General features: G+C 41.3%; 2 protein-coding genes across 3 annotated transcripts in view; one reads left to right on the top strand and one right to left on the bottom strand.

The window, feature by feature from the left end:
• The window catches only part of ADCK1 (aarF domain containing kinase 1), a 121,538-nt gene that overhangs the window by 35,260 nt on the left and 68,262 nt on the right, over positions 1–18,016 (top strand). The gene's annotated exons all lie outside the window — the stretch shown is intronic.
• On the bottom strand, positions 9,537–11,404 carry LOC112855047 (large ribosomal subunit protein eL42-like). Its single transcript, XM_086708437.1, has 2 exons — positions 11,306–11,404; positions 9,537–9,945 (listed from the first exon to the last, which is right to left on the bottom strand). Exons 1-2 carry the CDS (start codon positions 11,402–11,404, stop codon positions 9,589–9,591), a joined length of 456 nt encoding a protein of 151 aa, XP_086564563.1. The 3' UTR covers positions 9,537–9,588.

Here is an 18,016-nt window from a genome sequence, read left to right as displayed (position 1 = left end):
TAAAAAGACCTAATAAATGGAGAGGGGTGTATTATATTCATGGGTAGGGAGACTCAATATTGCTAAGATGTCCATTCTCCCCAAATAAATCTATAGATTCATGGGAATCCCAGTCAAAATCCTATCAGGCTTTTGTGTATAAATTGACAAGCTGATTCTAAAGTTCATATGGGAATGCAGAGGGTTTTGGAATCAGTGCTGAAAAATAACACTGAAGAAGAACAAAGTTAGAGGGTGAATACTGTTTGATTTCAAGACTTACTATAAACCTACAGTAATCAAGACAGTGTGGTATTGGTGTAAAGACAGACAAACTGATCTATGGAACAGACTAGAGAGTCCAAAAATAGACCCACACATGTATGAACAATTAATTTTTCACAATGGTGCAAAGGCAATTCAGCTTAGAAAGATTTTTTTCCAACAAAAGTGCTAGAACTATTAGATATTCTTATGCAGAATTGAACTTTGATCCATACCTCCTACTACATATGAAACTGATTCCACATAGATCACATACCCAAATGTAAAAACCTAAAACTATAAAAATTCTAGGCGAAAGCATAGAAAATGGCTGTAGTTTGGGATAGGCAAAGATTTCTTAGGTGTACAACACCAAAAGTATGATCCGTAAAGGAAAAAGTGGTGAATTTTACTTTATCAAAATGAAAAATGACTTCTTTTTGGAAGATGTTGTTAAGAGAAAGGAGAGACAAGCTACAGACTGGGAGAAAGCATATGCAAATCATATATCTGATAAAGTACTTATGTGTGGAATATATGAAGAATTTTGTAACTCAGTTATAAAAAAGACAACAACAAATAACCCAGTTAAAAAACAGACAAGAGATTTGGACAGACATTTGACCAGAGAAGATGTAGAGATGGCAAATAAGCACAAGAAAAAATGCTTATTAACACATGAGTCTTAGGGAAACACAAATTTAAACCATAATGAAATATCATTACACATGTATGAGAATGACCAAAATGAGAAAGACTTCTTATACCGAGCATTGGGGGATGTCGAGGAGCTCTTCCACACTGGTGGGAATGTAAAATGGCACAACCACTTTAGAAAACAGTTTAATTTCTTAAAAATTTAAACATATACGTGTCACACAATTTGACCATTACATTTCTAATTTAATGAGAAATGAAAGCATATGTCTGAGCAGAGATTTGTACATGAATGTTTATAGCAGCTTTATTGGTACTCCTAAACTGCAAACAACCCAAATGTACATCAGCACATGAACAAATAAGGAAGTTTGGTACATTCATACAGTAGAATACTACTCAGTAAGAAAAATCAACAATAAATTGTTGATAACATGCAGCAACAAAATGGATCTCAAAAAATTATGTTGAGTGAAAAAGTCTAGACCAAAAAAAAAAGTATGTGCTGTATGATTTCATTTACATAAAACTCAAGAAAATTCTTGACTACTGAAAGAAAGCAGAGAGTGGTTGTCTGGAGATGGAAAGTATATAGAGGGATGGGGCTTGACCAAAGCACACTGGGGAGTGATGGATATGCTTACCAGCTTGATTATGATGATAGTTTCATGAATGTATGCATATATAAAAAATATGAGATTGTACATGTGTAGTTCATTATGGGTCAGAATACCTCAGGGAGGCTGTTAAACAATGATAATAATGGATTGTGATCTATTGAAAAAAACAGACATTCATGAATCCAAGTGCACAAAAACAAACAAGATGAATAAATTGAGAATTTGTAAAGAACTGGTTATTTCTAAAATTTGGTAGTGCTTCCTCACATGATACTTATAAAAATAAGTAGCTTTAAGTGAGGAAGCCAGGTGGATAACTATCTTAATGAAGTGATGAAAATTAACATTGCCTGTAGGGAGACAAATCAAAATTGTGCACCACTTGATAGGATGTAATGAGAACAGAGCCTTTTATTAAATTATTGGATTTGATTAGCTAATTTTTTTTAAAAATAATTTTTACATCTATGTTCACAATTAACATTGGTCTGTAGCTTCTTCCCACCCCCGTTGTATTTAATGTCTGGTTTTGATATTGGGGCAGTGCTGGTCTCATAGAATGAGTTGGGAAGTATTCTGTCTTCAACTTGCTGGAAGAGTTTGAGTGAAATGTTAATATTTCCTGCTTAAATGTTTGGTAGAATTCAACTGTGACACCATCTTGGATAGAAATTTTCTTGTCTGATATAAACATAGGCATTCCAGCTTTATTTTAATTAGTGTTGGCATGATATATCTTTCCCCATCCTTATACATTTAACCTGTTGGTATTTTTATATTTAAAGAGCATTTCTTATAGGCAACATATACCCAAGTCTTTCTTTTTTATCCAAATTGACAATCTCTGGCTTTTAAAATGGGGTGTTTAAACCATTAATATTCAATGGATTATTGGTATGGTTAGATTTACGTCTTTCATCTTGTTCTCTATTTGTCCTATTTGCTCTTTATTTCTTGTTTTCCCTGCCTTCTTTTAGATTGGATATTTTTTATGGTTCTATTTTATTTCCTTTGTTGCTTTTTTTTTATTACTTTAGTGATTGTATCAGTTTACATCATACATTTTTTAATTAAAATGCATTTTTTAATTAAAATGTTTTTTAATGTTTGTTTATTTTTGAGAGAGAGAGAGAGAGAGAGAGAGAGAGAGAGAGAGAGAGAGAGAGACAGTGTGAGTGGAGAAGTGGCAGAGAGAGAGGAAGACACAGAATCTGAAGCAGGCTCCAGGCTCTGAGCTGTCAGCACAGAGCCTGACGTGGGGCTCGAACTCATGAATGCAAGTTTGTGACCTGAGCCAAAGTCGGACGCTCAACTGACTGGGCCACCCAGGCACCCCTACAGCATACATTTTTAATTCTTCACATTCTGCATTCAAGTGATATTATACCACGTCACAGAGTATAAAAATCTTATAATAGTATACTATCATTTTTTTCTTCCTAGCCTTTTGCTATTGATATAATACATTATGCTTTTACATATGTTGTAAACTCCACATTACTTTATTATTTTTGTTTGAGCAATTGCTTATCTTTTAAAGAGTTAGAGTATAAGAAAAGATTCTTGTATATTTACCAATGAAGTTACTATTTCTAGTCTCTTTTCCTTCATAGATCTGTATTTCTCTCCTGTATCATTTTCCTTCTACCTGAAGGAATTTATTTAACATTTTTTGCTGTACAGGAAGATGAATTCTCTGAGCTTTTATATATGCCTGAGAGAGTTTTCATCTTATCTTTGTTTTTGGTGGGTATAGAATTCTGGGTTTTCTTTTGCTGCTTTCAATTTTTCTTTATTATTTTTTAATGTTTATTTTTGAGAGAGAGAGATAGAGCATGAGGGGAAGGGGCAGAGAGAGAGGGAAACACAGAATCTGAAGCAGGCTCCAGGTTCTGAGCTGTCAGCACAGAGCCTGACGTGGAGCTCCAACTCATGGACTGTGGGATCATGACCTGAGCTGAAGTCAGACGCTTAACTGACTGAGCCACCTAGGCGCCCCTCTTTCACTGCTTTCAGAAATGTTGCTCTACTGGCTTTTGCTTGTATTGTTGCCAGAGAGAAATCTGCTGTCATTCTTATTCTTGTTCCTCTGTCCATAATGTGTCTTTTTCTCTGGATACTTCTAAGAGTTTTCTCTTTGTCACTGATTTTGAACAATTCCATTATGTGGTTTCCTTCATGTTTCTTATGTTTGGAACTTTTTGAGATTCTTCGATCTGTTGGTTTATAGTTTTTTTAGAAAATCAAATTTGAAAAAATTTCAGCCATTATTTCTTCATGTCTTTTTTTTCCTACCCTTTCCTATATCCTCTCCTTTGGAGACTCCCAACCACATGTTTACTGGGCTGCTTGAATTTGTCTGATAGATCAATGATGTTCTTTCCATTTAAAAAAAAATTCTTTTTTCTTTGTGTGTTTGTGTGTTTTTTTTTTTTTTTTTTTATAATTTTGTGTTTCAGGGGCACTTGAGCGGCTCAGTTGGCTAAGTGTCTGACTTTTGATTTTGGCTCAGGTCATGATCTCATGGTTCATGAGATCAAGCCCCATGTCAGGCTCTGCGCTGACAGCATGGAGCCTGCTTGGGATTCTCTCTTCCTCTCATGAGTGGAGGAGGGGCAGAGAGTGAGAGAAAGAGAGAATCCCAAGCAGGCTCCATGGTGTCAGTGCAGAGCCTGACGTGGGGCTTGATCTTATGAACTATGAGATCATGACCTAAGCCATAATCAAGAGTTGCATGCTTAAATGATTGAGCCACCCAGGCATCCCTGTGTATTTTGTTTTGAATAGTTTCTACTGCTAGGTCTTCAGGATTACTAATGTTTTTTTGCTACCATGTCTAATCTACAATTAATCTCATCCACACATTTTGTACATCACACATTACAGTTTTATCTCTAGAATTTTCATTTGGATCTCACTCTATTTTTTTTTAAATATTGTTTTTGTGTCTGCTTAACTTTTGAACAAATGAAATGCAGTTACAACTGGTTTTAAGGTCCTTCTCTACTAATGCTAATATAGGTTTCACTTCTGGTTTTTTAAAATTATATTTTCTTAACTTTCATTTTTAGTTCTGAGTTTTTTGTGTTTTTGTTTCTTCACTTCTTTATTTCATCAAATTTTTATTTAAATTCTAGTTAGTTAACATACAGTGCAATATTGGCTTCAGAAATAGAATTCAGTGGTTCATCACTTAACATGCAACACCCCAGTGCTCATCAAAACAAGTGCCCTCCTTAATACCCATCACCTATCTAGTCCATTCCCCACCCACCTCCCTCCATCAACCCTCAGTTTGTTCTCTATTATTAAGAGTCTCTTTTGGTTTGTTTCCTCTCTCTTCTCCCCCGCCTTCCCATATGCTCATCTGTTTTGTTTCTTAAATTCCACATATGAGTGAAATCCAATGGTATTTGTCTTTCTCTGACTTATTTCACTTAGCATAATACACTCTAGCTCTATCCATGTCATTGCAAAAGGCAATATTTTATTCTTTTTGATAGTTGAGTAATATTCCATTGTGTATACATATATGCCACATCTTCTTTATCCATTCATTGGTTGATGGACATTGGAGCTCTTTCCGTAATTAGGCTATTGCTGATAGTGCTGCTATAAACATTGGGGTGCACGTACCCCTTCAAATCTGTATTTTTGTATCCTTTGGGTAAATACCTGATAGTGTAATTGCTGGATTATAGGGTAGTTCTATTTTTAACTTTTTGAGGAACATCCATACTGTTTTCCACAGTGGCTGCACCAGTTTACATTCCCACCAACAGTGCAAGAGGGTTCCCTTTTCTCCACATCCTTGCCAACACCTGTTGTTTCTTGTTTTGTCAATTTTAGCGATTCTCACAGGTGTGAGGTGGTATCTCGTTGTGGTTTTCATTTGTATTTCCCTGATGATGAGTGATGTTGAGCATCTTGTCATGTGTCTGTTAGCCATCTGGATGTCTTCTTTGGAAAAATGTCTATTCATGTCTTCTGCCCCTTTCTTAACTAGATTATTTGATTTTTGGGTGTTGAGTTTGATAAGTTCTTTATAGATTTTGGATGCTAACCCTTTTTCCCATAAGTCATTTACAAATATTTTCTCCCATTCTGTAGGCTACCTTTTTGTTTTGTTGATTATTTCCTTTGCTGTGTAGAAGCTTTCAATCTTGATTAAGTCCCAATAATTCATATTTGCTTTTGTTTCCCTTGCTTCCAGCAATGTGTCTAGTAGGAAGTTGCTGTGGCCAAGGTCAAACCAATTGTTGCCTGTGCCTTTAGGATTTTGATGGTTTCCTGTCTCACATTTAGGTCTTTCATCCATTTTGAATTTATTTTTGTGTATGGTGTAAGAAAGTGGTCCAGTTTCATTCTTCTGCATGTTGCTGTCCAGCTTTCCCAACACCATTTGTTGAAGAGTCTGTCTTATTTCCATTGGATAGTCTTTCCTGCTGTGTCAAATATGAGTTGACCATATCGTTGTGGACTCATTTCTGGGTTTCTATTCTGTTCCATTGATCTACGTATCTGTTTTTGTGCTGGTACCATACTGTCTTGCTGCCTACAGCTTTGTAATATCATTTGAAGTCTAGAATCATGATGCCTAAAGCTTTGCTTTTTTTCTAAGGATTACTTTGGCCATCTGGGGTCTTTTGTAGTTCCATACAAATTTTAAGATTGTTTGTTCTAGCTGTGGAAAGAATGCTGGTGGTATTTTGATGGGGATTGCATTAAATGTGTAGATTGCTTTGGGTAGTATAGACATTTTAACAAAGTTTGTTCTTCTAGTCCATGAGCATGGAATGTTTTTCCCTTCTTTGTGTCCTCTTTAATTTCTGTCGTAAGGGTTTCATAGTTTCCAAAGTTTAGATCTTTTACCTCTTTGGTTAGGTTTGTTCCTAGGTATCTTATGGTTTTTGGTGCAATTGTAAATGGGATTGATTCCCTGATTTCTTTTTCTGCTGCTTCATTATTGGTGTATAGAAATGCAACAGATTTCTGTACATTGATATATCCTGCAACTTTGCTGAATTCATATATTGGTTCTAGCAATTTTTTGGTAGAGTCTTTTGGGTTTTCTACATGGAGTATCATGTCTTCTACAAATAGTTGAAGACTTCCTTGCCAATTTGAATGCCTTTTAATTCTTTTGTTGTCTTATTGCTGAGGCTCTGAGATGGTTTTGATTGGTTGGATTTCCTCTCATTTTGTATTTTTCTTCTTTGCATACCTGGCAATTTCTTATTAGGTGCTAGACATCATTGTACCTTTATATTTTGGGGTGTTAGATGTTTTTGTATTCTTTTTATTTTTATTTTTTAATGTGTTATTTATTTTTGAGAGAGAAAGAGAGAGAGAGAAAGAGAGAGAAAGAGAGAGACAGAGAGAGAGAGAGAGAGAGAACAAGTGGGGGAGGGTCAGAGAGAGAGAAGGAGACACAGAACCAAAGCAGCCTCTGGGTTCTGAGCTGTCAGCACAGAGCCCAATGTGGGGCTTGAACCCACAAACTGTGAGATCATGACCTGAGAGGAAGTCAGACACTTAACCGTCTGAGTTACCCAGGTGCCCTTTGTATTCTTATACTCTTGAGCTTTGTTCTGGGACACACAGTTCAGTTACTTGGAAACAGTTTGATTCTTTTTCAAGCCTTTCTTTTAATATTTGTTGGATGGGAATGGAGCAGTGTTTAGTTTGGGATATTCCCTATTACTGAGGCAAGGCCCTTCTGGGGATTATAACAAGTGCCTCCAGAATTATTGGATTTTCCAATCTGGCTGGTGCAATGGGCCTATATGTGCACTGGGTACTGTTAACCCTAGTCTTTTGGAGTTGCTCTCTCTCGAGGCTTATGTGGTTTTCTCATGTGCATGTGCTGAATATGTGACATGGACCCTCCACACATCTTTTTTTTTTAATTTATTTTTATTTTTTTAATTCACATCCAAATTAGTTAGCATATAGTGCAACAATGATTTCAGGACTAGATTCCTTAATGCTCCTTACCCACTTAGCCCATCCTCCCTCCCACAACCCCTCCAGTAACCCTCTGTTTGTTCTCCATATTTAAGAGTCTCTTATGTTTTGTCCCCCTCCCTGTTTTTATATTATTTCTGCTTCCCTTCCCTTGTGTTCATCTGTTCTGTGTCTTAAAGTCCTCATATGAGTGAAGTCATATGATATTTGTCTTTCTCTGACTAATTTTACTTAGCATAATGCTCTCTAGTTCCATCCACATAGTTGCAAATGGCAAGATTTCATTCTTTTTGATTGCCGAGTAATACTCCATTGTATGTATACATACCACATCTTCTTTATCCATTCATCCATCGATGGACATTTGGGCTCTTTCCATACTTTGGCTATCGTTGATGGTGCTGCTATAAACATTGGGGTGCATGTGTCCCTTTGAAACAGCATACCTGTATCCCTTGGATAAATTCCTAGTAGTGCAATTGCTGTGTCTTAGGGTAGTTCTATTTTAAATTTTTTGAGGAACCTCCATATTGTTTTCCAGAGTAGCTGCACCAGTTTGCATTCCCAGCAGCAGTGCAAAAGAGATCCTCTTTCTCTGCATCCTTGTCAACATCTGTTGTTGCCTGAATTGTTAATGTTAGCCATTCTGACAGGCGTGAGGTGGTATCTCATTGTAGTTTTGATTTGTATTTCCTGAATGATGAGTGATGCTGAGCATTTTTTCATGTGTCGGTTCGCCATCTGAATGTCTTCTTTGGAGAAGTGTCTATTCATGTCTTTTGCCCATTTCTTTACTGGGTTATTTATTTTTTGGTTGTTGAGTTTGATAAGTTCTTTATAGATTTTGGATACTAACCCTTTATCTTATACGTCATTTGCAAATATTTTCTCCCATTCCATCGGTTGCCTTTTAGTTTTGCTGATTGTTTCCTTCACTGTGCAGAAGCTTTTTATTTTGATGAGGTCCCAATAGTTCATTTTTGCTTTTGTTTCCCTGGCCTCCAGAGATGTGTTGAGTAAGAAGTTGCTGTGGCCAAGGTCAAAGAGGTTTTTGCCTGCTTTCTTCTCGAGGATTTTGATGGCCCTCCACACATCTTTAGGGCTCCTTCTTTGTATAGCTCTCTCCTCCCCAGGACTCTGTCCTGTGAACCCTAGTTGCTTTGGCCTTCCTGAACTCTCAGCTCCACCTCCTCAACTTAGGGAGTTCTCTGGGCACCTCTTGGGTTCCCTTTCCTGATGCTGGGCCTGTAAACTTTTAATGCAGTGAACTGGGACAATCGTAGAGTTCACCTTGTTTGTTTCCCATTGCTCAGGAATCACTGTCCTTCGCTGCCTGATATCCCATGCCTTAACAGCCATTGTTTTGTAAATCTGAATAAAAAATCAGCTGGACTTTTATATTTGTAGAAGATGTTGAAGGGGGGATGATTAAAAAAAAATTCTTCCCCATTATGGATGTAATACATAGGAGTTATAAGAAATTTGGAAAATACAGAAAAACCTATGAAGAAGAAAAATACTTTTGTAATCTCACAGCCTAGAGATACTACTGTTTACATTTTATTTTTTATTTTTAAAAATTTTTTTATGTTTATTTATTTTTGAGAGAGAGAGAGAAAGAGTGTGAGCAGGGGAGGGGAAGAAAAAGAGGGAGACACAGAGTCCAAAACAGGCTCCAGGCTCTGAGCTGTCAGCACAGAGCCCGACGCGGGGCTCGAACCCATGAGCTGTGAGATCATGACCTGAGCCGTGAGATCATGACCTGAGCCGAAGTCGGAGGCTTAACTGACTGAGCCACCCAGGTGCCCCTACTGTTTACATTTTATTATAATAGTTTTCTTTGGGTCTTGAATTTTTGACTAGAAGAATTAATCAAAAATCTTTGTTTTGTTTTGGGGTCTCTCTTTTACTTACTCTTTCATGATCTCTCTCTTTTTTCCTGTGTTGATGGGGCATGTCTGTGTGCCTGTCTCTTTCCTCTTTGTGTCACAAACACGTATAGTCAACCCCACTAAAGATACTGCCCATTTCTTTTTTTTTTTTTGAACATAACCTCAAGATTTTATTGTCTTCATAATGTAACAAAATATGAAGTTAGAAACTAGATCACTTGGCCCTTTCTCTTCTTATCTCCTCCCAGTTCAAAATGCTTGCATCTCTTAATAGCCAGCATTCTCTTAAATCTGCAGTTGGGCTCAACACATTCAAGCCTCAGCACAATCTTCTTTGTAGTTTCAGCCTTTTTCTGGAAAATCGGCTTAGTCTGCCCACCATAGCCATTCTGCTTCCTGTCATAACACCGCTGTCCCTGGGCATAAAGAGAATCTTTGCCTTTCTTGTACTGTGTCACTTTGTGGGGCTGGTGCTTGCCACACTTCTTGCAGAAAGTCCGGTGGGCTTTAGGAATGTTCACGATGGCTGTGAGAAGGCTATAGGCACAGAAAGATACTGCCCAGTTCTGATGAGGAGCCTTATTGATTCAAAGGCTTTGACTTTGGTACCTTCCTGCTGAGTTTGGAGGCCCAAGCCCCTGCTCTTGGGTGTTTAGACATGAGTCAAGAATTGCCCTCTTTGGGCCTTTGTTCCCTCCCTCCCAATCAATAATTAATCAGTACTGAGTTGATCTTATTAGCTATTCACTTTCAAAACTCTAAACCAAGCTGGCTAATAACAATGCTTTTAATTAATATAAGGCAGATTAAAACTCATTACAGCAAGGTTATTGGTAATGAGATAATCATAAGGCAAGTTATTGAGCTGGGAGTGAAAATGAAGTTGGAGGAGGGGCAGGGAGACCACGCCAGCTGTTCCTGCCGTTATTTTGGGAGGGACAGAAGCGGGAATGTCAGGCCTCTGCAGTGAGGACATGCTGCAGCTACACCCCCAACCAGCCAGAGAAACCAGGTGCTTGGTTAAGGCAGCACTTGGGTCAGTGAGCTGATGGGTGGTCGGTGTTAGGGTAGTAGAGGAAGTAGGGTCTTGGGGCAGAGAAAGTTAAGTCAGTGTTGAGAATAACGCTGTATCGCTGTTTGCATTTCTTGTGTATGGATGCTCTGCCATTTAGATGACAGAGCATGAAATTAGCTATTGTTTCTATTAGATTGTGGTCTAGACTTGTTGGTCTGAACAAAATATAGGGAGTTTGGATGGGCCCGGAGTGTTCTTTTTTATTTTTATTTTCAATTTCATTTTTCTAGGAATAGTGGTTTCCACTCCCCCCACCATCTTTTTTGATTCATATATTGAGCAATGACTGTGTGCTGAGCCCTGTACTAAAACTCCTTTTTATTAATTGCTTCATATGACCATCACAGTGACAGTCACCATTTTTCTCCTCCTTTTACTGATGAGGAAACTGAGGCCCCAAAGTTAATTAACTTGTCCGAAGTTATAGGGCAGGTAAGTAGCAAAGTAGGATTTAATTTTTTTTTTTAACGTTTATTTTTGAGACAGAGAGAGACAGAGCATGAACGGGGGAGGGGCAGAGAGAGAGGGAGACACAGAATCGGAAGCAGGCTCCAGGCTCTGGGCCATCAGCCCAGAGCCCGACGCAGGGCTCGAACTCACAGACCGCGAGATCGTGACCTGAGCTGAAGTCGGACGCTTAACCGGCTGAGCCACCCAGGCGCCCCCAAAGTAGGATTTAAACTCAGGTGTTTTTAATTCCAAAGCCATTGCTATTAATCATGTTTTATGACTCCCGTCTTGTTGTGTTCAAGGCCGTCTGCAGTTTTCATTGGCCTTTTAAATGTATACGCTTGATTCAACTTCCATGGCCGCCCTGGTGCCAGCCAGGTGCTGTCATACCTGGGAGTTACTGGGCAACTACCTTTACTGCCTGCCATCGGTGATTCTAGTGTCATGGTGTGTGGCCACCTCTTGGTCTGCATGGTGAACTCCTTGCCCACGAAGACCATCCCCACAATGCTTGCATTCCCACTGTGCGAACACGTGGAGAAATTCAGTTCATGCCTGCCCCCTGGCACATGCTTGAACACACCACCATTTCACCCTTTACTGACTCTAGGACCTTGGGAATGTTACTGAACCTCTCTGACATCATTTTGTCATCTTTAAAGACACATATTAAGATCTATTTTATGGATATGTGGGGCAGATTTAAAAACAGTATCAACCACGTATATTTCAGCATTTACTGTAGGCCGGGAATAGTACGTAGACCAAGGCACTAAATAAATGATTATTTATTATAGTTGTTACTGATTTATAATCCTGAGCTGTCCAGTATGGTAGCCATTAGCTACATGTGATTATTTAAATTAATTAATTAATAATTAATGAGTGAGAGGGAGCAAGTGAGCAAGGGGCAGAGAGAGAGAATCCCAAGAGGAGCAGAGAGGGAAAGAGAGAGAGAGAGAGAGAGAGAGAGAGAGAGAGAGAGAGAGAAGCAGGGCTCACCTGAAGCGGGGCTTAAACTCATGAATGTGAGATCATGACCTGAGCCAATGTCAGATGTCTAATGACTGAGCCACCCAGCTGCCCTGATTTAAATTTAAATACTTTAAGGATGCCTAGGTGGCTAGGTTGGTTGAGCGCCTGACTCTTGATTTTTTGGCTCAGGTCATGATCCCAAGGTCATGGGATCTAGCCCTGCATTGGTCTTTGTGCTGAGTGTGGAGCCTGCTGGGGGTTCTCTCTCCCTCTCCCTCTCTCCCTCTCTCTCTCTCTCTCTCTGTCTCTCTCTCTCTCCCCCTCCCTCTCTCCCTCTGCCCCTCTCCCTCGCTTGTGCTTTTTCTCTCTCTAAACATTAAAAAAAAATGGAGAATTCAGTTCCTCAGTCACACTAGCCGCATGTCAAGCGGCCAGCAGCCCCTGGTAGCTGCTAGTGGCCACTGTGTTATTGGACAGTGCAGATGTAGAACATTTCTGCCATTGCAGCGATTTCTGTTGTACAGTACTAGTGTAAACTAACTTTCGTCGTCCTTCCTGCTGCCTTTGCCTATGTAGGTGCATGCTTGAAGATGTGTAGCATGAAGGAGTAGATTCAGGGGAATGCAGAGATCCAAGATTCCAGAAGCTTTGCCTTTTCATTGAGCACGCTCCTTGTTGGGGGAAAGGTTCCTGGGTGGTAGAAACCATGGGATCCCTGTGGATGGTCCCTGCTGCCAGCAGGTACTGCCCCTTAAGGTATCAGATTAAGGAAGTAAATGCTGAAAGAGGGGTTTTTACTAAGCTAGTAGTTTCTTGAAATTTTGAATGGGACCCACCTTCTGATCCCAAAGGACAGTGAAGCCCTAGGAGCTGGAGCTGAAAAGGGACCCTGGAGATCAGAGGCCCTACTCTATTCTTCAGCATTTGTGTCTTTTGGCCTTAAAAGAATGTAGGTTTTTGGTGAGTGGCAATGTTCTTCGTGTGTGTGTGTGTGTGTGTGTGTGTGTGTGTGTGTGTATTTAGAAGCTGGTTGAAGGTGACTTTGGAGCTTCTTTAGTTGAAATGTGGGTGCCATTTGCAGTAGATGCTGACTCAGCTTCATGGATGGCGGTTTTGTGAGTATATAACCCATAGTTGTCATTAATCTACATTTATGGCACATGGACAGCTTGCCCTGAGGTACACAGAGCGTATAGGGACACACATGGTCTCTGCCCCCGTGGCTGTGTGCCGAGTAGCTTGTGAGTTGGGGACTGACTAGCTTTCCTGGGCTTGCGTGACCAGAGAGGGCTCCCCGTATTGCCCAGACAGTGTCTTGAAGGTGACCATTACTTTGTGCCAAGAGGTATCCTGGGTTCAAGCCACAGGTGAGGGGCAGTAGGCTGATGCTTTCCTTCTTTTTTTCTAAGTTTATTTATTTTGAGAGAGAGCGAGCACATATAAGTGAGCATGGGAGGAGCAGAGAGAGGAGAGAGAGAATCCTAAGCAGGCTCCATGCTGTCAGTGTGGAGCCGTACACGAGGCTTGATCTCATGAACTGAACCGTGAGATCATGAGCCAAAATCAAGAGTCAGACTCTTAAGTGTCTGAGCCATCCAGGCACCCCTAGAATATTACTGAGGGCTGCCAGCAGCAGAGACAAATGCAGATGTGAATCCAGTCTAAAGAAAACGAAGTTAGGTCTTCAACAACACACATACATGCATGCAGATACGTAGTTCTGTATTGCTCTCTTGATCTGAAGTGCCCTTTTTATCCTAATTTATTCAAATTTGATTTCAAGGACTAATCCTGTGTATCCACCAGGGACCATTCACACCAGTAATCTCTCTGGGGAAGACTTTTTAAAAAGTTTTTTACATTTCTGATATCTTTATTTCACATTGATTATTGTGTAAGTAAATTGTATAACACACACTGTATTAAAAAGTTTAGAGTGGAATCCACCCTATTTTTTGACTATTTTTGAAGTTTTTATTTAAATTCTAATTAGTTAACATACAGTGTAATATTAGTTTCAGGTGTACAATATAGTGATTCAACACTTCCATACAGCACCCAGTGCTCATCACAACAAGTACACTCCTTAATCCCCATCACCTATTTCACTTATCTCCCACCCCCTCCCCCATCTCCCCTCTGGTAACCATCAGTTTGTTTTCTGTAGTTAAGAGTCTGTTTCTTGATTTCTCTCTCTCTTTCCCCCCCTTTGCTTCTTTGTTTTGTTTCTTAAATTCTACTTGTGCATGAAATCATATGGTATGTCTTCTCTGACTTACTTCATTTAGCATAATATACTCTAGTTCCATCCACGCCATTGCAAATGGCAAGATTTCATTCTTTTTGATGGCTGAGTAATATTCTATTGTGTGTGTGTGTATGTATATATCTATCTCTCTGTATATGTATACATACATACACGTACATATATACACCATTGTGTATGTGTGTATATATGTATATTTATGTATATATGTATATTTATCTGTATATCATATCTCCTTTACACATTCATTAGTTGATGGACACTTGGGCTGTTTCCATAGTCTGGCTATTGTAGATAATGCTGTTTTAAACATCAGGGTGCATGTATCCCTCTGAATTAGTGTTTTTGTATTCTTTGAGTAAATACCTACTAGTATGATTGCTAGATTGTAGGGTAGTTCTATTTTTAACTTTGAGGAACCTTCATACTGTTTTCCACAGTGGCTTTACCAGTTTGCATTCCCACCAACAGTGCAAGAGGGTTGAGTGGCGAAAACTTAATAGAAAAGATGATTAATTAGGAAAAGTAAAAGGTAGTTAACTCGAGGGGTGAAAAAAGATTCTAAGGGTATAGAAGTAGTAAGCATATAAAGCAGCTCTTCCCTCTGGGGCTGAAGGGTAGTGAATAAGGACAGAACTCAGCTGAGGGCCTCCCACCTGCAGGGCTGAGATGGAGGTCTGCCCAGTGGTGAGGAGACATGGTGGAAGGCAGGGTCTGTGGGAGTAGCCTCCTGGGTGACAGTGCAATTTAGCTCTGGGCCACACTCCTACAATGTATAGGAACCCTCTGGTAGCTGGTCAGAACAATTGGCTGGAGGGTGTGGGCTTGAGCTGGGCCATAAGAGGGGCCTGCCAGTTATGGGAAAATTTAGTGAGGCGGGTCTGGTCTGGGAGGGCCACTGAAGGGAGCACCCTCAAGCCACTGGCCTGCCGGCTGCTGAGCTAAAATGCCACACTGGCTCTGGTAATGGGGCCTCCTTGCTCTTCTGTGGCCTCAGTGTCCCTCCAGAGTCCCCTAATAACAAACCATCTGATAAAGGAGAAATGACAGGATGCAGCTGCAGGATCACAGTGCAGGGTGGAGAAGGGTGGATTTGGAGTCTGGAGGCCATAGTTCTGAGCAGCACACACCCACTGCCCTCCTGTGAGCCAAGCCTTTGCTCTAATTCCGGTCCTCCCATTTCTTGCCTCTAAGCTCCTGCGGTTCTCAGTGTGATCCTGTTGTGGCAAGTCATTCTCTGTGCACGAATGGCTCCGTCACATCTTCCCATGTACTGGAGGGCACGGGACTGGCCTGCTGTAAGTCCCGGTGAACACACAGTGGTTGATGCCTTTCCTGGGCAGGGAGGGGAAAGTGGGATGTGGCCTCACCCCACCTTCTAGTCCTCTGCTTCCATGTGGCCTTGACCCCAGAGCAGCTTTGATGTAGGGGCTGAGCCTGCCTCCTTGGGGGAGAGGGTGGCCGGGTGCCGGGGCAGCCGAGCCAGGAGTGTCCGGTTGGATGTGGGCCCCGGCCGTAATGTGTCTTAGGACTAGTGGATTGTGGATGCCTATGTGTTGCCTCTTATTCTGCCAGTGATTTTGATCTCTCTTCTTATGGGTTGGAATTTGGGGAATGATTGTTCACACTAGCCTGGACCTTTGTACCATGAAGAAATGCCCAGTTCCATGTTTGACCACAGTTTGCCTTCTTTCTCACTTCCTCAAAACCAGGGCTTGAGCATGGCCTTGGCCAGCCATAGCATTGATTTACTGCCCATGTGCCACTGGCCAGCTGAGTCCCCAGTTCCAAATTCTTTTTTTTTTTTTAATTTTTTAAATGTTTTTATTTATTTTTGAGACAGAGAGAGACAGAGCATGAGCAGGGGAGGGGCAGAGAGAGAGGGAGACACAGAATCTGAAGCAGGCTCCAGGCTCCGAGCTGTCAGCACAGAGCCTGATGCGGGGCTTGAACTCACCAGCTGTGAGATTATGACCTGGGCCGAAGTCGGACGCTCAACCGACTGAGCCACCCAGGCGCCCCCAGTTCCAAATTCTTAAAGAGAATCCACCCCATTCCCATGATCCTTTGATCCATCTAAAAGCTTTCTCTCCTCTTAATCCTTAGGGTTAATTTCCTTTTTCCTGTGCCCTCCCGGCAGGGTAAAAAGACTCTGTGGCCCAGCTTGGACCAGCTGTCCACATCAAGGCTGGCATACTCTGTGTAGGGGGATGGAGTCATGTGTATATAGGGTTCCCCAAGGGTTCATCAGGGTGGGAGGTAGAGGTGTCCAGTGGAGCCAGTAGTGGGTGCCCACAAGGGTCTCGGCACAGCCCCGCAGTGCCTGGAGTCTGGGGCATCTGTTGTGCTGTGGTGGAACAGGGCAGATGGGCTCCTGGGCTGCTAGGACAAGGGTGTTCTCTTCTTAATTTCTAAAGTAACAGTGTTATGTACGATGCACTTGGCAACTAACTATATAGGATCTTTAACTGTTTGTTCCATCATTGTTGCCAAAAGTTATTTAACTCTTCAGGTGGTTTATTGCCTCCAATATGTGCTTAATTATGTCGGCATCTTCCATAACACTCAAGAGAGTGTAAGTCCGTGTAGATGTTTACTCCCTCTTGGTTGATTGCATGGGTGGAAGAGGTTCCCACAGGGCACTGGGCTCCCTTACCTTCTGTGTGTGCCCACAGCCCCATCCTGCCTCGGAAGCTGTAGCTCCAGGAAGACAGGACCTCACAGTTTCAGGACTTTCAGCTGAGCTGGGGTGATGACTGGGGACACATAGCACAGTGTGTCCCCAACGGGGGCCACCCCCCCAGCTCTGGAAAGACAGCGGGCATCAGGCTGAAGGCTGCCCTGTCCTAGGAGACCTGCCCAGCTGCCTGCTCCATGCACCTGACACTTCCCAGTGAAACTTTTCTTCCAGTTAAGAGGAGACCCCTGCTAGGGTTGCCTGGGTGGCTTAGTCTGTTACATGTCTGACTCTTGCTTTCTGCCCAGGTCATGATCTCATGGTTTGTGAGATTGGGCCCCATGTTGGGCTCTGTGCTGACAGCATGGAACCTGCTTATGATTTTCTTTCTCCCTCTCTTCTCTGCCCCTCCCCTCCCATGCTCACTCTCTCTCTCTCTCTCTCAAAATAAAAAAAACTTAAGAAAAAAAGGAGACCCCTGCTAAAGTTTGTTGAGTTAAAAGAGCCCTAGGTTTAGTGTGTTTTCTAGACTTTCCTTTGACATTTATTAGCTACATTAGCTATTTCTGTATAAGCACAACATCTGAGTTTCTTATTTCTATCATTTATTTATTGTTTATTTCTTAATATTTTTTTAAAGTTTATTTTCGAGAGCAAGAGACAGAGTGTGAGCAGGGGAGGGGCGGAGAGAGAGGGAGACACAGAAACAGAAGCAGGCTGCAGGTTCTGAGCTGTCAGCACGGAGCCCGATGTGGGCTTGCAAGATCATGATCTGAGCCGAAGTTGCACGTTTAACTGACTGAGCCACCCAGGTGCCCCAAAGTTTATTTTTGAGAAAGAGAGAGAGAGAGAGAGAGAAAGAGCAAGCACCCAAAAGTGGAGGAGGGGAAGAGAGAGAGAGAGAATCTCAAGTAAGCTCCACACTGTCAGCGTAGAGCCCAACTCAGGGCTCAATCTCATGAGATCATAACCTGAGCCAAAATCAAGAGTCAGATGCTTAACCGGCTGAACTACTCAGGCACCCCTGAGTTTCTTATTTTTAAATATACCAATACCTGACTCCCTGAGCTGCCGTAAGGATTAAAAGAAAGAATGCGTATGAGCATGTTTTAGAAATTGTAGACCTCCAAACAGATAGTATTATTGGTATGTCTGAGGGTTGGGTGGCAAACACATCAACTCAGTGTACCCACA

Source organism: Puma concolor, chromosome B3 (assembly GCF_028749965.1).
Source record: "Puma concolor isolate L17-30 chromosome B3, mPumCon1.1.hap2, whole genome shotgun sequence".
Taxonomy (NCBI): Eukaryota; Metazoa; Chordata; class Mammalia; order Carnivora; family Felidae; genus Puma; species Puma concolor.
The sequence above is the reverse complement of the archived record's forward strand: the minus strand, read 5'-3'. Positions and strand labels throughout refer to the sequence as shown.

Excerpts from the sequence above, each read along its gene's own strand:
- LOC112855047 (XM_086708437.1), bottom strand. The coding sequence starts at position 11,404 with ATGGTCTTCGTGGGCAAGGAGTTCACCATGCAGACCAAGAGGTGGCCA. Across the intron at positions 9,946-11,305 it reads GCAGTAAAGGTAGTTGCCCA|AACTGGGCAGTATCTTTCTG; the intron begins GTAACTCCCAGG and ends GCTCCTCATCAG.